Genomic DNA, 24,170 nt, shown 5'->3' with positions numbered 1-24,170 from the left:
GAGTTTGTAAAAGGAAGTTTTAATGTAGTTTTACTGTGGTTAAATGTGGACTCTGTTAACTTCAATTCATCATGATTTTTTTTTAAATTTCAGATTCCTCGTTCACAATGGAAAAAGGACAACGTTTACTTCAGGAATTCAATGTAAAAGGGGGTGAGTAATTGATATACAAAAGGTCATTTTGTGAGTGAAGTATTCCTTTAAGAAAAAGTACCAATACATTAATATAAAAATACTTAATTACAAATGACCTCTCTGCATTCAAAATCCTACTTAAATCAAAATAATTATCTATCATCAGAAAAATGTACTTAAAAGTATCAAGAGTAAAAGCTCTTGTTAAAAAGGCAAATGACCACCGTGACATTTGACTGCAGCCGGTTTGTCAGCGCAGTGAAATGCAAACCCTGAGATTTAACTAGTTACCTCGAAATCATTGCAAGAAAAGATAAAATATCTGACAGTAGTAACTTTCTAGAGTATTTCAGACCTTTACAGTGTTTTGGGGTCTGATTAGCCTTTTAAAGTATTAACCCTTTTAACACCTGGATCAACATCACTTTTCTGTGCTGCATTCAGACGCCTTTAATATTTAAACCTCTGAAACCTGAGAAGATTGGTGGAATTTCTTTTACAAACACAGGAAAAATCATACTGAGCAATTTGACAAGAAATGTCCTGCAAATGGAAAAAAAACATTGTAAAAGGTGACAAGGAAATTATTTGAAAATTTGCTGGGGGGAGATGATTAGATATGATCAAAAACTTTTTTTCTTCTTTTTTGGCTTATTTTTTTAGGTCATTTTTTGCAACTTTTCACTGGGTTATGCTACTTTTTGGGCCTTTTGTTGTTAAGCTGCTTGTTGGCCTATTCTTCCCATGTTTTTGGACTTCTCTCTATTCTTCGCTCTTTTTTGTCACATACTGGACAATTTTAACCTTTTCAGGTCTCTTAACAGTTATTCAAATCAAACCATCTCAAAAATTTTGAGAAGAAATGTCTCTTTTACACACAGACAATAGAGATTTAATAACTAGTGGCCCTGACTATAGGGATTCTTGTAGGTTACATAGAAGCAGAAAATTGAAATATGCAAGTGAAGTAAAAATACCTCAAAACTCAACTCAAGAAAACATGCTGTTACTTTCCAGCACTGGTGCTTGTGGTTGTTTTTCCCCTCTTGTTCTTAAATAAGTGATTCTGCAGTCGGTGGTGTCAAGGTGAAAACAGGTTTATCTGGAAATTGCATCAGTCCTTGTTTGACCCCGAAAAACATCATCGCTGCCTGCTGTACTCTCTACTTGAAGGAGTGAAAACTTCATTCCTGCTAGTTCCTCCAGATGTGACTGCTCTAAAAGGACCATCTGGAGACCTGACACCTTCAGAGCAACACTGAAAGCAGAACATGGCACTTGTGTGTTATTGCCGCACATGCCAAATGATGTAAGCAGCTGTCTGATAACCTCACAGCAGCCTCCACGCACACTTTACTCTAACTCGTCCTTTCTCTCTTTACGCCTGCAGTCAAACCTGTTCTGCTGATGGCCGTTGATAGTCTTACTCTACACTATCTTTATAAAAACGCATGTTAACTGCAGGCAGATCAAGGAGAAGCATTCCTGCTCTCTGAGGGGCAAAAAGAATAACACAGCTAGAGAGGAAGAAATATTGCTTTGGTTTGCGTTTAGGGGGCAACAAGGTTAACATCCTGTCTGCAGAGTCCCAGTAAGCCCCTGAGAAAATCTAGGCCACATTCAAATATGAAACAGCTACTGTAGGTTTTTTGGAGCTTAATGTCTTTGAGACGGTGCTGCTGATGTTTTCAAAGTAGCAATAAGATTTGAATAAATAATCCCTTGCCTCTCTCTCTAAAAAAAAAAAGAGTAAGAAGATTGCACCCTTGGGCATAAACAGCTTCATCTTTTGATTTTTCATGGTTGGGATTGTGCCTGAGTTTACCTATTTGCCCACCAAGTCACTCTAAACATGTAAAATAAGACAATAAAAGCAAGTATTTATGGTCTTAAGGGTGAGAATTTAACCAGCATCACAACAGCACAACTATAACATAGTGGTCTACACATGCTCACAGAGGGTGACCAAACAGGAAGTTCAAGACAGTTACAGCATTGATTTACGTGCATCTGAGACACGTTTGAAACATCCTGTCAATAAATGCAATTCAGAGAGACAGTACGATCCAGTAATCCACAGAGATAGGTGCAGCTGATACACAGACACACGCTTGTGCCTGCTAACCGGGTGGAAATCGAGACTTGAGTCATCCTCTTTGAGATCTGAAGACAAACTGCAACCAGCAGACGGATACATAATGGATGAACAAAAATAGATAAATGGAGGAGAAGAAGAAGAAGAAGAAAACATCAGACATGCTAAAAATAAAATACATCTTTATTATGGTATTAATTCTTTGCTTTTTGAAAAAAAAAAAACTATTTACAGTACATCATAATGATCGGCAAATATTTGATGTGCGCAGAGTTTATATATCTGACTCTTACATAAAGAAACATTTGAGTAACAGAAGAAAAAAAACAGCTCGTGCCTGAAAGTGACTGAGGAAATCATAGCAGCAGGTAAAGGTCCTTCAGGGCTCTAAATGCAGTTCGATGTTAATTATGTATCGTTATATGACACGAAACATGAATGTATGACGATATCAAACTTCTTATCTTAATGTGACACATTGACCAGCACAGTCTAAAGTCTGAATGGCGTTATTAGTCTTTAATCAGACGAGCTGAGCAGTAGTGGGTTTCTAACAGTACAGAAAGACAGTTAAATGTTGGACAATGAAAAGAGGACATGCACCAACAGAGCATGTCATGAACTGCAGTCTGCCCTGATATTTTGCTCGATCATACTCCTGTAACAAAATGCACTAGTACAAAAATAGATTTAGTTTAAATTTACATTAGCTTTGTCTCTTCATCTACATTGTTAGTGAGGAGAACAGGACAGCTCATCCCCGAGCACGTCACACTGAGATGCTCATTTCCAGTTGAACGTTCGGCCCACCAGCTCAAAGAACTTCTTGTTGGGTTCGTGAAAGAACTGGTAGAGTTTTTGCAGGATGGCGGGCGCTACATGAGGGTGAGCCCTGCCTTTTGAGTCGTGTAAACAGCGTTCTCGCCCATGATCTCTCAAACAGTAGAATCCTTTTGTTTTATTGAAGTAAAAATTTGAAGCATTTATCTGCGGTTCCAGCTTTAGGAATCTTTCCACCTTTTTCACCTCTGGGAACGGGTCCCTGATCAACTCGTCCCCGTCCACCACGTGAATGCTCTCCAGTGGGAAGTACTGCAGCCAGTTCTGCATGTGAACATAATACAGGCTGCGATTGAGAGCCTTGTATCCCAGGTTGATCTCGCCGTCCTTCACTAGGACGGACTCGATGGGCTGGTAGCGCTTGTGCTTCTGGAGGCGGTTGTAAAAGACCTGGGTGTAGTCCGACAGCACCCGCTCCGTGGGATCTCGGAGGATGAGCAGCAGCTTGATTTTGGGGTTCATCTGATGGATGCGTTTGGGGACTTTGCTCGAGGTGAAGTAGGCTGGCGTCTTCTCCACCGTCAGCTGGTCAGGGAAGGCGTAGGGCATCTGGCTGAGATACCAAGGCAAGCCCTTCTGGAAGTGACTCTCCCAGTCAAAGAAGTGCACCTCGTTCTGCGCCGCCGCCACTGAACTGTGCAGACTGAGCATCTCAATCAGCGCTCGAGTCCCCCCCTTCCTCACACCAATGATTATAATCTGAGGAAGCTGTTGCAAGGTCCCGTTTGGATGGCTGGTGGTGCCGTTATCGTTCGGCGAAAAGGTGGGAAGTGGAGGCGGCCCCTCGTCAGCCACGGGCCTGGAGGGGATGGGGGGAGACTGCATTGCAAAAAGCAGCAGCCCGAGGAGCACGGCCGCCATGAGGGAGGTCCTGACCCTGGAGGATTTCAGCCTGGCGAAAGCACCAAAACTGTATCCCACATTGAAAGAGCAGCTGCCTGAGCACAATGGTCCAGTTGAGAAGACAAAAAAACTGCCTCTTCTCTGCCAGCAGCGAAAACTACGAGGACAGAAAAACAGCTGTGATTAGAAGATACCTAGTGAACATCTGGCAGAAAACACCTCTGGAAAATACCTGCGAGTACACAATCCATCCCAAATACAAACATGTCCAATCCTTGTACTTTTATGACTCACATTTAACAAGGAAGAACATTTGCATGATAGGATTTATGGCTTTGGAGGTGATTAAACTTTTAACTCCACCCAGTAATTTATGGACGCCAACAAACCATAAATATTCTTCATTTTAAACAAGAAAAATTAGATAAGAGTGCACTGACAAAATTAATTCACGTCCTTAAAACAAACATGTTAAAGTATAATTTATTTAAATTAAAGAATACAGTATATGCAGTGCATTTGTGGTATAAAAACACACATTACCTTGACAATGATTGCCTTTTTTAATTAAAATGTGGAGCAACAAAAAATTAAAAACTGATGCAATACTGTAAACATTGACTTTATTAAAAACATGGTTAGACTAATTCTGAGCTCGGATATATTTACTGGCAGGAAAAAGAGCAGGTGAGGTATATTGCAATATTGCAAATTTAAAAGGACACATGAGAAATGTGTGCGCACAATAACTGAGTGTTTTCCATCTGCTTTCGTGTTTTAACGGGATTTTTTTTTTTAATAAAACAATGACAGTTTTAGTTAGTCTACTTCGCCGCGTTTCTCTCTCGCATTGACAAAGAAATACACCAAGAGCCGCCGATCTCTTACCTTTTTTAACTACAATCGTCTCGACAAAGATTTCATTTCGTGCAGCCTTGAGCTCTCTGTGCACAGCACCGATACTTCCACACACAAAAACAGCGGTATATGATCCACTCTGAGCCGCCTTTGTGGTCTCCTCCGTGCGCACGGAACTCGCGCTGGACGCGGGGACACAACTTCACCGGAGCGCCTCCTCTGTGTTGTGCTTCTCCAGCCACACGGTCCTCCCGGTTTTTGAGTGTCAGCTGTTGAAGCCTACGCCTACATTCCGCCTGCAGGGCCACTCCCCCTACCGTGACTCACGTTGTTGTAATATTTGAGGAGATAACGCTGCTGGTATGAAGGGAGGGAGTGAAGCAGGTGATCCAGACTTGACACCTCACAGACACAGAAATCTGGAGAATAAAAAAAAAAAAAAAACGATGTGATTTTGTTTTATTTAGCAGACAATTGCTCCAGTCTTGCAGGGAATTCTTTTGTGGCAACAGATTATTTACCAAGGAGCCCTAAATATTCAAATCAAGCAGTCTGACTCACTCTATACAGAAATTTGTAGCCCATAGAGAGCCCGAGCCTTCCCAGGATTTGGATAGAAAAAGGCTTTTCAGCGGAGCCTCCAGGAGTCCTCCCTTCACTTGCTGCTTTCAGGGGAAATCAATGAAAGAGACAGGCCCGTTATTCATCCCTGGCATTCTTCTCTGCCTTTGTCCACAGAGCAAGTGCATCTGTGGGTAGTCGCAGAGTCCAAGTTGCACAATCTCACCACCTGTTGAGCTGCATTTTTTTTCACTTTTCTTTATTTTTTATCAGAGATGTTCGAATCCTTCCAGCAACAGTGGGTCCCAAATATCACTCCAATTCAAACTGACTGATGCTGAGCACAGTGCATTGTTTCACCATTTCCTCTGAGTCACATTTTGATCAAACAGTCACTGTGAGAAACTTCAGAGCTGATGAGTAAGTGGCATGTCACTGTTTGTGTCACTTGGGATGAGACATCAGGGAGAAATCTGCTTGAGAACATAGGTTCATTTCAACATGTTCTCATCCCAACTCGTCACATGTTGCCGCTTTGTCAGCGGACTTCCGCGTCCCTTTATTACGGCTGAACTCAAATCTCTGGGATTCACGTATTTGCAGACTCAGTGACTTTGCTGGCGCGCTCAGGGAAGTCTGCCAGTACTGGGGGCTGTCCAAATCCACAATTCATCCAGTCCACAAGGGTTCTCTAGTGGACTTACTGTAGAGTCCCAGACTCCACTGGACTTTTCAGGTTTAATTACCCACAATTCATTCATGATGCTCTCATTTTTGTTACAAATGCCGACTGGAAAACCGAAACGAACTTGTGATAAATTACTGTATTAATGTTACCTGAATCATTTGGGCCAGAAATAATCATTAACAACATCATGAAAAATATGTAGCCTATATGTTGTATAGAAAAGGGTAAATATTGTTTTGTTCAGTCATTAAAAAAATGATACATAGTCCCTCCAGATAACATCTTGTTATCTGCCGGGACAGATGAGCAGACAGAATATGACAGCAGCGATCATCGTTGACATGACTGTTGTTGCCACTCAAATGTTTCCACGGCAACGAGTGAAACAGACCATCAGCAACAATCAGAAGCTGCAGACTCTGCCCTCACAGAGTTAATGTGATGACAGAAAACACATCACAGTATGTATGACTAAAGTCCGCTCAGTCTGCAAGTCCGGCGGGTGGACATTTGGATTCAGCCTACAATTTAGGTATCCTATCGTGATGGTGACAAATGCACATGGTGGGATAACACAGCACTTGGCAGCCAATGCCTGAATGTCAACAAACACACATGCTGGCATGCATAGTTAGGATTAGGGGAAGGAGGCATATGGTTAAGTGTACAAAAAACATCACATTCAGATGGAAGTGAATATCAGACTCCTGTATGAAAGTCCAGGTTTTGTGTGACCCATCCACCACCCCTCCCGCTTCAGTATGTGCCCTTGCGTTTCTTATTTTACGTTGTTCCCGGCAGTGTTTCAACCTGACGCCATCCTGCCACGTTGATGCCCATTTGACAGTTTCTGTCCGGCCGCGTTCTCAAGTGACGCTGCCCGTGCCCATATTGTGTGAATGTGGCAGGTGCTGTCCCACTCTGGCTCAACCGGTTCTGTATGGTCGTGTTTTCACCTGATGCCCTCCAGCAGCATTTCATGCACTTGCAAAAGGTGCCTTTAGATAAGATTAGATTAAATTAGATCAACTTTATTAATCCCGAAGGAAACTGATTTTAATAAAATTGAATAAAGTTTTATGCCTTATGTCAAACGCACTGACAAACGCCATTATTATGCAATTTGGGATGAGAATGGGCTGGTTTATTTTCACAAGATAAATTCAAGTGAATACATGTTGTTGGCTGTAATTGGGTGTAAAGTATAACCTGCTTCCCATGCTGATATTAAGCCTAAAGCATGAACAGCTTAAAGGCTTTGCAATTGAATATGGATGTGTCTGATTTTAACCATGTTTGCAAAAAAATATTCTGCTGCGTGGGTCATTTAAGTGAAGGCCATTACACACATTAAAGCAACGCTCTACATGTGCAAGCAGGAGGTGTGGCACCAAAAGCAAAAGGTCACCCCCGCTCCTTAAATACATCCTTTCCTATAGAGAGAATGCAAACGCATGTGCTAAACTTATTCAGAGCACAAGTATAAATGCTGATACGGCTGAGAGCCCCCCCCCCACAACATTGATTTTTAGATGCAGTATAGTAATCCTCACATTCTGCCCCTCATGTCTCCTGGAGAAGTGTGAATTCAGCGGAGTCGTGGAGCCTCGTACAATAACCCCGCTTTGAGGATCATCAGAAGCGTCCGACCACATTAACATGACAATAGTACACAGTCACAGACCGTAAATACCCTCATCGCCACCTCAGCGACTTCCCTCACCCTCCACTCCAAACACGATGAAATAACAACAATAGTTTCTCTGGTCTTTTATGGGTGTCACATCTACTGCGTGTTTCATCTTAAAAGTGCTTAAAAAAAAAAAAAAAAAGTCTTATCGAACACTTTAATGAGGCAAATTAAGTGTTTCACCCAAACAAGTCGCTTTCACTTCTGATGTAAGTCGGACAAATCTTGCAGTGTTGCTACATGATCAGCATGCTTAAAAACGTTTTCTTTAGCACTGGTGCCAAACTGTGTACAGCATTAAAAACAGGTTTTATCTGGCTCTGGCAGGCTTAACAGATTCCAAATGGGTACACAGATTGTTATGGGTAAATAAATGACATGCCTGCTCTGTGTGTGTCATAGCTCTGATACCAATCTGTCTTGAGAAACTGCTGCAAAACCTGAAAATATGTGTTTTTATAAATGATTCATCTTCTCGCAAAATAAAATGTCTAATGCTACTTCTCATATGTTTTGCAGGGGATACTCTAAACAGCTGTTAAAGGGAAAGAAATTTAGACTATCCATTAGATTAAAGGAATAGTTCTGTTTTTTTAAGTGGGGTTTTATGAGGTACTAATCCATAGTCAGTGTGTTACCTACAGTAAATGTCAGACGGCACCATAAACTGTATATAGAGATGGATAACATGTCTCCACTTACTCCCAGTATACAAAAATGAAGCCAAAAAACCTGGCTGCTGTAGCTAGCATCTGTGCAGTGGTCATCTCTGTGGTATCAAGTTCCCGCCTATACACCCGTCTGACCAGATGTGAGTAGCGCCATTGATCACAAGCACACCGACTGGCACACACGGCTGTCAATCATGACATCAGTCACATTTTTACAGCATCAAATGAAAAATGTATGTAAAACTTAGCAGAAAATTGAACACTAGAACATAAATCATAATTTTAAGAACTGCCTAAAATGAAAATTAATTTGATGTGTACTTTGATCCCGTCTGATAACATGGGTGGGGCGGTGTTTAGGACCTATACTGCAGCCAGCCACCAGGGGGCGTTCAAAATGTTTTGGCTTCACTTTTGGGGAACTGCCATGTAATCCATCTTTATTATACAGTCTATGGTCGGCACGCCCCCAGTTTGGAGAAGCAGGCTGGAGTCCCACATGGAAGCAAAGCAATGAACTGATGTAGTCGGGGTCAGCAGCAAAATGTCTTTTAGCCACCTGAATCAAAGTCCCACCTAAGAAAAGCAGTATCAGTTAAAGTGTACACTATATGCTATGTACATTATTTTCACTGCTTTACCTTTATGTCAGACAGCAATTTCGGATGGGGAACTAAAACCGTTACATCGCTCTCTTTAAAGCCAGACTCCATTGAGAAAAACAGTGATCTAACTTCATTGAAAACAGGAGCTGCCGGTCTACTGCAAGGTTATTAAATGAAGGGTCGGACATGCTCTCTGACCCCATGGGAGCCAGTTACATGCACAATGTAAATTTTTACCCATATAATTTTTCGCATAAAATATGTTCTGACCTAAGGCCGACTGTGGACGCTGACTTTGGAAGCTACAGTGAAATGAATCAATGACCCCCATGTTTAAATGCCAGCTACTGAGCCTTGCGACAAGTGCAGGCCAGACTTTATTGCACATGCGTTGTGCCCCAATACTTTTTTTTTTTTTACTGTGACTTTGACATTTAAAAGGGTTAGTTTGCATTCACCAAAGTCACACATTGGTGCAAACTTGCGAACTGATTGAAAAAGCGGTAGACCAGCAGCTCCTGTGTTCAGTGAGTTAAAATGACAACTTTTGTCAATAGGGTCTTGCCCCGTGGCGGACACAGAACACAGTGGAGGGATTATTTATCTCATCTGGCTGGGGAATGCTTTGGGGTCCCCCAAGAGGAGCTTGACAGCATTTCTGGAGAGAGGGACCCCTGAAGTGCTTTGCTCAGCCTGCTGCCTCAGAGAAGTGGTCGACAATGGACAGATGGAGTCTGGTGGATAAAACAAGAGCATAGTTAGGGAACTGAGGCCATAAACAGCTTTGCTTTTGAAACAGGCTGAAAATACTCTCAGTATAAAGTACACGAAAATGGATGATTTTTTTGCGTGGCTAAAATTAATTTTGCTGCAGCCCCCATCCATAGCCGTACATTGCTTAGCTTCTGTTGTGGCACTCCTGCCACCTCTCCAAACTGGGAACATGATGGCTGTCATTACTGTATGTAATACACTGACTATGGCTAATTACCTCATCTGGTCCCACTTCACAATATCAGAACTATCACTTTGATCTTATGCATACTCTAACTTTCTCCAATTAAAACAGAACTGAAGTCAAATTTAGGCTAAATGTATGGTCGTCTACCACATCCCGATACAGAGACAGAGCCATGCACAGAAGACTTGTACATCAAATTTTTCAATTTAGGAGGGTATCACTGATTATCTTTTTCATGGACATGCGGGCATCACTGCGGGGTGTGTAACTGCTGTAACATAAGGCTGTTTTTCCACTTCACATTATTGTTTTTCATCTATTTTCTTATTATTAGTTTTCCATACAATGCATAGCTTCACCCTCAGGCTACAAATGCAGTTTGGCTTTTATTCTCCAAATTAATATTCTTGAGTCAGAAATTTGAATTTCATGTAATGCTCATATGGTTATTTTCTTAAATTTTATTCATGAAGTGAAAATATATTCAATATATTGTGTGTCCTTGTCATTGTAAACACCTGAGGAGGAACAACGGTTATTTCTCTACTCAATGGCTATTATTTTCTATCACAGATTTCCGCAGTTTAATTATAAGCATTGTGGCTCATCGCCTACCAGTGTCACGCTGCAGGTCATCACGCTCGTTTTTTGCTTCAGCAGTTTAATCAAACACAGTACTTTTTTTTTGATTGGGTTCACTGTATGATCATTACTGCAATTATTTATGGCGGTAACACAAGATGATGGCAAATGACAAATAATAGTAATAACACAGAATGAAGCTGATGACATGTTTCTCACTGTCAGTGTCACAGCGGTCATAACAGAGAAAAGCTCCAAACAGGAATACAGAAAAACATCTGCTAATTAAATGATTCTCTTTGTTGTGTAAAGTTTCTCAGACAGATCGGTTTTTACTTGTTTACAATTGTGACAGAAACATGGCTGCAAAGAGAGTGTTTTCTTTTGTTTTACAGCAAAAGTTGGCAGGTGAAGCAAATTTCAGTGCCCACACAGCAAACCATAATATGGCAGCTAAACACTGTGAAATGTCAAACGAAGCAGTGAAAAGAAAAAATCTGCAAAACTAAAATGTTATTCCCCTTTGACTCACAAATATTGCAAAAAGAAAAGATAAAATCAAGTTTTAGGTTTATTTACACTTTAAAGAAAATACCTCATACACAAAATGATCATTTGTAGATCAATTAATCACCTCGTGTTACCTTGAATTTGTGAAGAAAACTTGTTTTTTCTCACATGCCTCCACAGTGGACGGCGAATCCTAAAACATAGAACATTTTTGATGAATTGCAGTCAAAGGGGACCTGTGATCAGCACCTTGTATGCAGACTTTTTGTAAGTTAACAAAAATGCGTGTGTTTGGGAAGTACTGCGCATATGACTGGATAGATGAGACTTGGATTATACTGCACGAGTTGCGAAAGAGTTTGTAAACAGATATTTTTATAAAGTTTTAGTGTTCTTAAAAATACCCCCTATGACTTCAATTTATGAAGAATTTTCTCAGTTTTTGGACTCTCTGTTAGCTGTGGAGGCATGCAAGAACAAACAAAGTTGTCTTCACAAATCCAAGGTAACACAGGATGAGTAATTGATATACAGATGATCATTTTGAGGGTGAAGTATATTTAATTATATTATTATTTATTCATCATATTTAATGACAAATTTTAGTTTAATAACACCAAGCTTTTTTCACCATGATAGCAAAAGTCCATCAGCTGATGAAGATCATGTATTGAAAGCACCAGAACAAAGATAGCATGTGACCTTTAGTTAAACTTTTATATTTAAGGCAACATGGGAAAAAAGTCCGAAAAAACTCTTCAGCTGAAATCAAAGCAGCTACTGAGCTTGCATGTCAACAGATCATAGATTTGACTGAAAGCAACTGAAAAAGTCAGTAAGTGGACCTTGAGTTGGGCCTGGTTTGTCAAAAGTTGGTAATATTTGTATTAATTGTCAACTCTGAAATGACTGTAAATGTATTCAAGTTGGTTGTTGTGTAGCAAGAACATAAAATCAGACAACGTCCTTAACTTTACAAAGAATAAGCCAATGTAGGAACCATTCTGTGGGCTTTATGATTCAGAGTGATACACATGTAGCAAGGATATCAGATTTGGAAGTTAATAATGAAATTCAGGATTTTGATTGTTTTCGTCCATACATTTGTATGGCTGTTACCTGACTTAAATGTAGTGGAAATAACAGATTTTGATCTTAGCAACGTAGGTTATATCATATTATATTATATTTTCTTTATTTGTTCGTTTTTCAGCAGGATTATGGAAAAACTACTGACCCAATTGTCATGAAACTTTGAGGAAAGGTGTTGCATGGGCCAAGGAAGAACACATTAAATTTTGAAGCAGGGACGAATACACAAACTTTTCTTTCTGAAAACTTTTGTTAACATTGTGAGACAAGGCATTTGGCCTTGCAAGAGCTCTCAGACTGCCCTTGTAGTTTGATATGGACATGTTTTTTTTAACTGTGTTTTTATTCTTTATTTATCAAACCTTGTAGGAAACATGGCAAAGACCTTGCAGATGCTTTGGACTTTATTTCTTGGTCAAGGACAACTGTGCTAACCGTACCACCTGCAGTAACTCTGTATCCTCCAAATTATGTTGCAACCAATTTGCGAGTTCAATACAACCATTTTTGGATGGTATTCAACATACACATATTTTTTTTTTAGACTTAATTTTTTCAAAAGGACATTAAAATACAGTTTAAGACTGTACAACAAACAAACCAGTTGGTCACCTTGTGCTTCTACAAGAAATTGCAGTGATGAATATACAAGTCAGTTCATATGTTAAATTTGAAGAGATCATCTTGTGAGGTCACATACACAATCCGTCTTTCTCAGCACCACATGAATGTAGCAGTCCGTGAGTTTAATAGAAAAGTTATTCTTTCCATCCCTTGAATAGTATTAACAACCAATATCCAGTCAGTCGCTGTTAGAGGTTCGACCTGTAACCATTTTCGTGTTAACTCAATTCAGTTTTCAATTTTATTTATAAAGCCCATTATCAGAAATCACAGTTTGCCTCCGAAGGCTTTACAGCATATGTCTGTCTGTCCTTAGACCCTCAAATCGACCACGGAAAAGCTCCCCCCCAAAAAAACAGGGGAAAAAATGGTCAAAACCTCAGGAAGAGTGACTGATCCCTCTTCCAGGATGGACAGGCGTGCAATAGATGTCGTAAATAAAAATTTAATTACATTAATGACAAAAGGGAAAAGGAAAGAGAGAGAGAAAGAGAGACAGGGAGAGAGAGGGAGAGATGCACAGCAATAATGGTAACAACAGCATATCATTTAACAATAGTGATAGATGTAAAATTACTAAATGCATGTGATGTTATGTGCAAATATCATAGGTGTTGATGAGAGTCCCATGCGTATATTACAAGTGGAGGCATGACTCATAATAATGGCAGTAGAAGGTCGCGTCGAGGATCACGGCATCTTAACATGCTCATATTTTCATAAAACTTTGGTGATAAACAATTGCAGATGTGCTCAGTATGAATGTCATTAAACTTCTGCTAAAATGTGCTTTTGAAGTTCATAATCCTTCTGAGAAAATGTTGCCTGGAGGCCTGACAGTGGTCACTGTGGCTACACGGACCAATCTTTGAACTGAAAAACCAGTCGGAGTGTTTGCTGGGGAGGAGCTGACAGTAATAAGAGTTACAGTCGAATTTAATCAGCGGGTTAACCGTATAAAGTAATTAAGATCACATGATCTGTTTGTAGAAAGCTGCCAAACCACTTTCACACACTAACTGTGATAAATATATTTCCATGTTTGTGAAATTATGTCCCAACTGATGGAAGCAAGATAGTTTAACTCACTCTCACTGGTCTGGATGACGTTTGACTTCATTTCACTGTTTTCATGATGCATTAGTCTGTTCACCACAATACGTAAAAGCCCAGTTTATGTAAGATGAGGCGGGGGGGTGGGGGTGGGTTTGGTCTCAATCATCATGTCCGGGCGTGCACAGTGACGTGAAGTCATGGGAAAGCAACAGTGGTGCTAGATGGGAAACAGGAGTCTTTTGTAATGACTCATCTTGGCTTCATATGGACACATGCTGCAGGGAACATTCGGTGATTCCCTTTTACACTTTTTTTTATGAAAACAGAAGTGTTACTAAAGAGTTTTTTGTGACTGATTGTTTTTATTTATTTTCAAGAAAACTTGCAGGTAAAAATCAAACAATAATTGCTGTCAAAATGACATAATATCAATAACAAACGAAATACATTTTTGACATTCCCTTAACAAATAAATAACTTTAATGTACCATGGACTTATTATTGCTGCAGGTTCACAGAACTGACACTGATTTAGGAAAGAGTGCTTTTAGATACTCTGCAACATACACATGAATGAATTGAAATGTAAGCTGAAGCTTGATACTCTGATTCCAATTAGTCAGGTAAAAAACCTGGTTAAAATTCAGACTGATTTTAACTGTGATTGTTTTTAACTTGTTTTAATTGACTCATTGTTGTATTATTTTGCTTAACTGTAATTTATGACATAAAAAACACCTAATATTATTTTATTTACTGATATTGTGTATTTTAATTGTTTGTTTAGGTCTCCCTTGAAAATAAGATCTCAAACTCAATGGGACTTACCTCATCAAATAAAGGTTTATGTCATATTATACAGCCCTACTACTATGACAGAGACAACAACAGATACAGAAAGGCCCTTCCCCATGGCTCTTCCTCCAACTTCAATTACACATATACAAAGTTTCTAGCATGTGCACTATAAAAAAAAAAGTAGATTTAAAGAAAAAGTATGAATACAAATTCATATCATATTTCTAGCTAAGTTGAGCTCCTCCTTCCTTTTCTCAAGTATAACATGTCCCGCACCATTCATCCTAGCGACAGAGAGCTCCACAGATAAAATCTCAATTAAAGGATAAATCCTCTGTTGAATGGAGAGAGTGTGTGGTGGTTGTCACCTGACCACCAACCTCTTTTTTAGCAGCAGTGCATGCAGATAACATAACCATACCTTTCAACCTGAATTGGCATCAGGTTTTTTTCTTGTGATGTTAGTAAATTGGTTTGATTTCTTAAAAAAACAAAACAATTCCTATAAAAAAGTAATCAGCAACTTGTCCTCCAAATTGCAAAAAATGTAAAAGGTGATAGGAAAATGAGCTGACATGAGCTAAAAAAGAGAGAATCATAAGAAAATGTTCAAATAACCAGGAAAAAAATATTTGCTAAAAATTAAATAAATTTCTAAATATTATAATTATTTATTTAAAATAAGGCTAGATATATTTATTAATGTTATTTATATCTATTATTTTATTTTAGCTTTTTTTTAGGTCACTCCCTGCATTTGATCTTTTCTTCTCTGTTTTGGGGGCAAATTTCAGGTAATTGTCTTGGGTAATTTCTTGTAAAGTTTCTCAACACTTTCTTTCTATGTTTTTGATAGCAACAGCCAGTTTCCTCGGGTTTCAAAGGGTTAACATACATATTGTCTAATAAAGTATAGATCTGATATGGTTGAGAAGCATTGTGAATAACTTCATCTGTCTCTGCGTTTAGTTTTTAAATTAAATACCTTGACGGCGTAAAAGCTTTCACACATCACAGAGAGCAGTTTTCCCTGAGTGTCTTTACTCAAGTTTACTTTATTTTCTTTATTTGATAACATGGCATCTGCGTTATTATTTCATCTCCTCAGGCCAGTCATTACCAATTTAACAAATAGATCATGAAATGAGTTGAAACAAATAAGCCTCTTTGTCGACATTTATGCACAAAGGCGGAGAGGAAGCGCTTGTTCTGTAACAGTAAACATCATTATCAGTCAGGAGCCGAAGTGCTGAAGATGCTGCTTTTTCTGCAGGTTTACAGTTCTGCAGAACGATGAGGGATTACTATTTATAACCTCGCAGCAGAGGCTAAAGGTAAGAGGAATCTCTCTGTATCGGTAATTACTGCAGAATTTGGCGTCTGTGCAGGTGCAAATCCTTGGAAATGGCCTTCATTACGGGGAAGCTCACAGACTGTGGCTAAGAAGTGAGGATAATGACAGTGTGGGATTAACCCTGCTTCCAACTCTCTTTACTCCTCTTCCTACGAGCCCTCCCTCCACAGCCGCCACCAGCCAGCCCCTTCTCTCCCATCCCTCGTTTCTCAAAAGAGCCCCTTCTCTCAGACAATGTGAGAGCTTGCCGAAGGGGGTTTTGATCATCCTGTGATGCGGCGCTGTGTGACAGGTCTCAGACACAGATATTTAGTTTCCCACTCAAAGAAACCCAACTCAGGAGATTAGTGGAAAAACTTCTGACACAGCTGCAATATTTTACTACACTGCAACCAGCCGTTACCCCTATCTCCGAGCTGGATGTGTTTGTATGTGAATGTGAGTGTGTCTGCTCCTCTTTTTTTTTTTAAAAAGTGTTTTTCATCTCCTCTCATTTTTTTGTGCAGCTACTTACGCTTCCCCTCTCTTCTCAAAGTCAGGCCAAGGTTTACTATGAGGTCTGAATCAGCCAGCTTTTTCTATTTAAAAGTAAGTTTTCAAGCGTATGAAAAGAAGGATTAGTGGCTTTTTGGTGTGAAAAATGTTTTGGGAAAAATCCACTTGAGTGCATTTGAAAAACTCTCTCCAATCACATAAAAAAGAAAATTCAAATAGCAGGTCTTGCATCTGGGCATTTGGTGATACTGAAAGCAGTGAAAGCTTTTTTGTATTTCATATTCAGCTCTGCTTATTGAGCATACTATGTGTTCATTAAAATGAAAATCTTTGACCCATAAGAGCGTGCCATCATAATTAAAGGTGTCAGGATGAAGGTTTGCATTTTACCTGCGGCAACTTTGTCTTTTTGTGACAATATTGGAAATGTAAATTTTAATAGCTTACAATGGCTTTAATACAGTAACAAAGTGTTGGAAACTAACTCCAGTCCTGTCAAAAGGAAAGAAGGTATTCATGGATGTGTTAAAGGCATTCTGGGAATGTGTTTACAGGTGTTTAGGTTACAATGTAAATACTTGAAAACATGCGCTGACCTGTGAGATTGAACCCGCAGCAGATGTTTGGACTCAGGAGTCGGATGTTCAGGTGGCTGTAAAACCCATCTGTGTGGAAAATGTGGAACACATCAACACCATGGTTATGAAGTCTGGATATTTTTTATTTATATCATACAACGCTCATCCACAACACAGTTAGGCAACGTTTAGAGGAGAACTGATCTACTAAAAACGGAAAAATCTTTCCTTTGGGTTAGATTAAAAAAAGAAAAGAAAAAAAGCGTGCTTATATGATAACATTGTGAAAACAATCCTCATGTGCTGGGATGCACAAAAACAACAGAATATACATATTCAAAGTTATATATATATATGGATTTATATTTTTAACTCTTGTTGGCGCTTATTTTAAAGTAATTTCCTTATAGTTTTTTTTTAAAAATTAATTTCTTGCAAATTTTTAGGCCCTGTCTTGTTTAGTTGCTCATTGTCTTCTCCCCACGTTTTTGCAAGACATCAACCCAAGTTGCTCAGGTCTCAAAATGATAAAGGATGTTTTTGAACTTTTTAAAGTTTTAATCATCTTTAAAAAGGCAGTCTAACAAGTGGCTAAATGGGACTACATGATTTGTTGGAGACTAGACATCATCACCGGACACAGAAACTAATTAAACCCACTTGTCCGCCTTTACAGCTTTACAGTCGCACTCAAACTTGTCGATTTATCTGTTTATAACATTTTTCGATCGCGTTTTAGGTGTTTTTACAGTGTTTGTAGTTTGTAGTAGCGATGTAGTTCGTGTGTACCCTAACAATAGCTTTTTGCTTCTTGCGATTTAATTTACAGAACATACAACCTGGTGTTAATCTGTGAAGATTGCAGATTTTAATATGATACATCCATACCTTATTGGCCTTTACTGATAGGGCGGTATATTTAAACCGCCGATGCCCCGCCCACCGTGTTGATGTACTGCAGCAAACCGAGCTCACCTGTCAGATGTCCCTCATGTTACCTCTGAAAGACTGGAGCCATGGATGTGTTATAAGGAGCACGTTGAACGTCAGTTGACACACGCCATTTAAAAAGCAAGCAGGAAGAAGACGTCATGGAGCCCGCACAGACATGTCGCCTGTTTTGTCAGAGGAAATAACCGTTATTTTTTGTGACAGCTATGGTACCGGGCTGTAACGTTAGCTTCAGCCGTTAGCCACATTAGCTACGTCGGCCTCAAACTGCGCACTTTTAATTGAGAGCGGAGTTTTCCTGCCCCAACTGTGGGAACCTACTCTTAACATTACCTGTCCAACAAGATGCACCTTTGACTCACGTCAAACAGGTAAGCCTTTGGCTACACTTGTATGTGAAATAGTGTGGCAGAGCCCGACCTATCTCAAGTTTTGCCTCGTTTTTGGTTCAGTTTGTAGGGTGCACACCAGGCTGTCACGTTAGCTGCGGTGGTTAGCCGCAATGGCTTTGTTAGCCGTTAGTTAATTGTGCACTTTTAATATCTGGCGGTGGAGTCAGCACCTGAGCCTTCACTTTAAACAGGTGTCTTTCAGTTGGCATTGCTCGGGAAACAGTCTGGCATAGCCTGACCTATCTCTTACTTTGTCAGTGGAAGTTACCGTCTTTTTGTACAGATTGTACAATGTATGGCAGCTAGCATATTTACCATATTTACAAGTTAGGAGCAGATGGTGGAAACGGGGTAAAGCTGGAAACACTACTGTCAACGGTTGATGGTAAAAACATTATACTTTCATTTTTCTTTGTTCCTAGTAGCTATTATTTATTTCTATTAGTTGTACATTTTAGTATATGTGTCTACTAGCTGTAGCAAGCAGGCAAACTTTGAACTATAAAGCATGACAGTCGAGTATACTAACAGTGATAACTTAATTTTATAACAGGGATTGCCAACTTGATGTCACAAATGTATAAACATGGCAGGCAAAAGTCAATGCTTGATCAATGCTAAGATCACATGATAAGTATGATATGGTATCAATGTTAACTGCTACTCAGCTGAGTGACCTAGATTAAATATAAAAATATATAAAATTACAATTTACACAAAGAGCATAAAATAATATATAAAATATAAATAAACTGGAAACAGCTATCAACCTCTTGTGTAAACACTCTTTTAATTAAAATGCAACCCTTCTTCTTTGTAGCTTCCATTTTGTTCCCTGTTTACGACCTCAAACCACATGAAGACAATGAAGTCGGAAGAACAACTTCCCAACTTGGAAACTCTGACCTTCCAACATCACATAAATGCAGTATTAGCTACAGTACTGGTTATGGTTAGCCATTATTGAAAGAAAAAAAAATCAGCTGAACAGATAAACTAGCTTTTATTGAAGTTATTTTTAAATGGGAGACTTTTTACACCTCACACGCATATTAAAATATCCTTTCAAGTTTCAGTTGTCAACATTTATTTGTTTAACCAGAAATAATCCCTAATTTCTCGTTCCCTTAATGGCCATTGTTACCGATAGTAATGATATCTGATAACGCAATATTTTCTAAGACGTCATTGTGCTGTGAAAGTCCCATATTGTTGCACCCTTATGCTGCAGCGAGTCACATTACCTATTCAGCCACTGACCTCAAACTGCATCTTCTACGTGACAGTGGCATTTTCCATTCTGACCGTAGGAGCCTGGGGACCATACCAATGCTTACCTGTCCAGCAAGATGCACCTGAGACTTCACTTCATAAAGGTAAGAGTTAAGCCACTTTTGTTTGCATGTTTATTGTGTCTGTGCTAGCTGTGTTTCACTGGCTCCTGGTGTCCTGTCTTGGCTGCTACGCTAGCTGCTGCTGGCTGTATTTGTTTTGGCGCAAATCTGCTCCTGGTTGTTGGTTACTAATTAGTCGTTAATTGTGGCTTGATATCAAACTGTGTTGATTGTTTGCTTTGGTTTTAATTGTGACTTAATGTCTTGCTGTGCCTGAGCTGTTCTGTGGTCTGACAGGTGAATAATGATTCTTTCATGCTGGTTACATGCTCGATTTACAATGTGATGAAATACAAGTACTGGTGTTTGAGTATTATGTGTGTTATTATGGGCTGAACAGTATCTTAAACTAAGGCCCTGTGCACGCTGTTGGCTCCAGTGATGTAAACATAACTGCTGTCTTACTTATAGCCCATTCACTTAATTATTATATCCCCATAATACTAACTCTGTGGTTGGGTTTGGGCTATATGACAATACATCTACCATGAAACGGTATATTGTTTGTCAACTGACAATCAGTATGATGAATACCTTTGCTTGCTGTCCAGGTATGTAATTGGCAAGGTAAGCCAAAATAAGACATTCCTGTCAGGTTATATTTTTTCATAATTAGTTTACAAACAGATTTTTTGGGAAAATGACAACATGAAATTCAATATTAAAGGATGGAGGATTTTATCCATATACTGTGTTGCACACCTTGTGGGCTTGTTTAATCAGTCCTTCCTTACATTCAACTATTTTATTTATTCTTTTATTTTTGAGGATAATTTCTGCTAATTTAGAATATTTATTTTATTTTGTATTGATCACGAGGACAAGTCGAATGTTCACACAATGAAAGAAGCTGTATTTTCGACTTGCTTACATTGTTATAACTCCTCCAGTTTATAGTAATGACATCAAGCTGTTTCACATTACTTTGTAGTAATGGCTTAAGTCTCAGTCTGGTCATTGCAATGTATTTTCTTGCTGTTTGTTCTCATTGAGCAGCTCATTTGCTATAGCCTACTGCCAGAGTGGGAGGTTTGGCTCGATGTTGTGCAATTTGTGCTAAAATGCATCTATATGCAGTGTGTAAAGATGAGTGGACTTGTAAAGAGAACAGCATGTGTCATAAGCCAGAAAAGGACTTCCAGTTACTGTTTGCAGTAACATGAGTGATATGGCTCAGCACAAACTATGTTGGTATGATGTGTTTTGACTCAGACTCCACTTCCCTGGGAGCTCGCTGTCAGTTTCAAAAGATAATGCTTGAATGAAACAAAAAGCCGATTCTGTGCATGAAAGCAGTGTTGCAGACTGTGCAAAGATGAATTATAGCCTTGGATTGTCAAACGTATCAGTCAGTGTGGCATTTTGATTGAAAACCGAAAAGGATCCTGCGAACAGCTGAAGGTGAAGCTACTCTGAATAATTTATGTCTTGACGTGTTGTCGTTTGATGTGATAGGACGTAGGTGGGTTGAAGTTTTAGGGATAAGGGAAAATGTCAACAGTGATCATGCAATAAAAAACTTGGGTTTTGTAGCAATGATGCAAATGTGGAACATTTTGCCACAGTTTGGATTATGTATAAAAAGAATGAGCACCTATGTTAGTTTCAAAGAGCTTTACTGTACACCTTGAGGCGACAGGGCAGGAATAGCGTGTTAAATTGGCCAAATCTTGGAGCAAATAGTGCGGCCACAGAGGGCAACAGTTAGGAGTCCAGTGAGGCCACTGACAAAGGCCAGCTGTCATACAGAGGTGTGCTGAGAGGAGAGAAAATCAATGGCCATAATTGCTCAATAACGGTACGACGATGGAGGTGTGAGGAGAGGGGACATGGGTTTCAGCAGACACAGTGACAGAGACACAGTGTATTTGCTCAGTGTATCAGTGCAGTTTGCATTTTTGTGCATCATTTTTGTAAAGCAGCCACCTCTCCATCATAAAACATAGTGTCACAGTTTTTCAAGTCATAAACAGCAATCATGTGTATGAACTTTGAAACTGTTGCTGCTCGCATTTAATCAGTCCTCCCTTTCCATTGGTGGAAAAGTGCTTTGTGCATTTAGTCATGTTCGGTACTTAAGTACAAATTTAGGATACGTAAGTATTCCCATTTGATACTACTTTGTACTAGGGCTGGGCAATAAAACAATAACGATATCAATCGCAAAATAACTTTTCCTTGATTGAAATATGAGATGTAGTCAACAGAATGTCGATAGAACGCGTTCCAGCCATGTTTTGACAGACAAAACGAACAGCCAATGATGATGAGAATAGCGCTGCAGCGAACCAAATACAGTGAAAGACTTTGACTCTAGAATATAGCTGAGTGTTTGACAACCACGTCGTATGTGCTTCCACAGTGTTTCATTATCGCGCATCAAACAGCTGATGGTCCGACAGCAGTGCAGTGAGACAGATAAACAGAGTGGAGCTTCTCTTCAGAGCCCCAAAGTGTCTGAAACAGCCACATTTGCAGAGGTGGAAAGTGACTTCTTTAAACTTCTTCAGACTACTTTGTGTTAGTTTCAGGTTTAATCAGACTTAGGATGGAATTATGCAGAAACACCAGGACGCATCGCTCTGTGTCTCAACCAGCCGCTCGCACTGAGCTCTCGTTATTATTACCAGGAGCAGATGTCATTTTTTGGGGGCCTGGGGCCACAGGCACATCACCTCATTTTCACCCTTTCTCTAACTGGGAATGGTGGCAAGAGAGAAATATACCCACAGCTGCTGCAGTAAGGATGCAGCCTCTGCACATGGGAAGCCTGCTCTACCAACTGAGCTACTGGGCACCCCAGAAATATTGTACTTCTCACTTTACTATATTTATTGAACAGCTGTAGTTACTGGTTAATTTAAAAAAGAACTATTCTTAAGCACATGGGTGTTTTTTAATAGAAGCTTTTTTGTTTCAGCCTTTTGTCCACATGCCAACTTAATTTTTGTTAAACTCCTTCCTGGGTGTAGATTTTCAGAGGCTCCTGTTTTCAGTGTTGGTGACCTGGTTTGGGTTGTGATGCCAGAGTATGCGCTGTTGTCTCCTTTGTGAGGCATCACAAATAAGGTGACATTTGCTGCAATGGCAGACGTGGCCATAAATTTACAGTTACTTAGGGCTGCATGATTATGGCCAAAATGACATTCACGATTATTTTGAGCAATAATAGATCACGGTTATTTATCACGAGTATTAATTTCAATAAACAGAGCACTGTCTTCACATTCATGTTGTGTTACACTCCTCATCAAAATAAGATCTAAAATAAGGTTCTTCACCTGAATTTAGTGCATCTCTTAGTAGCAGTACAGAGTGACATAATTTTAACATCTTCCACAGTGAAGACACTTATAATGTAATGTGGACAGAACACTGTACACAGATTATTGTACCGTGCAACTGTCACAGTTTTTTAACTTTACCAAGTATAATATGTCACGACTGCTGTCAAGCAGTCGCAGGCACAATGGGCTTGCGCACAGTGGTCTCAATGGATTCTGAACTGTCTCCCTTACCTGATGGTGAAGCCGTGAAGCAAATGGTGTCTGTCCTTCATCTGATGCTAAAATGCCGGGGCGCAAGATGTCTTTCTACTGTCTCTGTTTGAAGCGCAAGGTTTCTCCGATTATTCGCTGTTGATCTGTGCTGAAGCTCTGAAGCCCAGAAAATGGTATTTGGGGCAGCCCTAGATACATTGCCACCTGCTGGTTTGGCATGCTCACAGGAGTTGTTTTGTGTTTTTGCATTTTCATTTGGAAGATTTTTTTTCCTTTCAGAATGAAATTTAAGTGAATTTTAAATGCAGGACCTTTGCTTGTAATGATGGTTTATATACTTTGGAATTGCGACTAAAGTAAGTGCTATTAATATATCTTCCTCCACTTTCATGTCCACGCTGGCAATTAAGAAATGTAATCCTAATGTACTTACAATGTAATAGGGGACTACATCTAGTCCTTGTAGTACAAATTCCCTCTGTGTTCACTTGGACTATGTTTTTCCTGAAAAAGGGAATTTCTCACTGAAACAGCTGTAACACAAGACGATAGGCTACCCATTGATTAGTCTAACTCAGATTGCTGAGGCTTAAAAACCTGCTTCAAAGTTCCTTTGGGCACCTGGGTGGAGAAATTGTGAGCTGTTCCTTGAAGTAAAACCAGATGAAGTGATGCGGTTTCCTTTTGCACTAAGTTGGAAGTTACTTTTACTTTGTTACCACAGCTTGTGTTAATTTTTCACAACCGTCTGTGCCACCAGTCACCCTGATTTACTTAGGAGCCAGAAGAACTGGTATCCTAGCAACAGAAGCAGATATCCGTACTTTGTTTGTTCTGCCACACAATGCGAGAGTGTGTGTGTGTATGTGTGTTTATGCATATGGTTTGTGCTTTTTG

At 39.6% G+C, this 24,170-nt stretch overlaps 1 protein-coding gene and 1 long non-coding RNA gene across 2 annotated transcripts in view; one reads left to right on the top strand and one right to left on the bottom strand.

Moving 5' to 3' along the window:
- Nucleotides 1-2,395: 2,395 nt before the first annotated feature.
- hs3st1 (heparan sulfate (glucosamine) 3-O-sulfotransferase 1) lies at nt 2,396-5,023 on the bottom strand. Its single transcript, XM_042493184.2, has 2 exons — nt 4,802-5,023; nt 2,396-4,070 (listed from the first exon to the last, which is right to left on the bottom strand). The coding sequence occupies exon 2, from the start codon at nt 3,929-3,931 to the stop codon at nt 3,014-3,016; it is 918 nt and encodes a 305-aa protein (XP_042349118.1). The 5' UTR covers nt 3,932-4,070; nt 4,802-5,023; the 3' UTR covers nt 2,396-3,013.
- A 12,996-nt stretch (nt 5,024-18,019) lies between these two features.
- Nucleotides 18,020-24,170, top strand: part of LOC148188862 (uncharacterized) — a 181,375-nt gene continuing 175,224 nt past the window's right edge. Inside the window, exons 1-2 of the long non-coding RNA XR_015777126.1 lie at nt 18,020-18,358; nt 19,690-19,755. This is a non-coding gene — a long non-coding RNA (uncharacterized LOC148188862). The remainder of the gene's footprint in view (nt 18,359-19,689; nt 19,756-24,170) is intronic.

The sequence above is a fragment of the Plectropomus leopardus genome, chromosome 8 (assembly GCF_026936395.1).
Source record: "Plectropomus leopardus strain MGB_pleo_1.0 chromosome 8, ASM2693639v1, whole genome shotgun sequence".
Taxonomy (NCBI): domain Eukaryota; kingdom Metazoa; phylum Chordata; class Actinopteri; order Perciformes; family Serranidae; genus Plectropomus; species Plectropomus leopardus.
Note: the sequence above shows the minus strand (reverse complement) of the source record. Positions and strands in the feature narration are given on the sequence as shown.

Bases quoted from the DNA above. Each gene is read 5' to 3' on its own strand.
- hs3st1 (XM_042493184.2), bottom strand. From the start codon at position 3,931: ATGGCGGCCGTGCTCCTCGGGCTGCTGCTTTTTGCAATGCAGTCTCCC.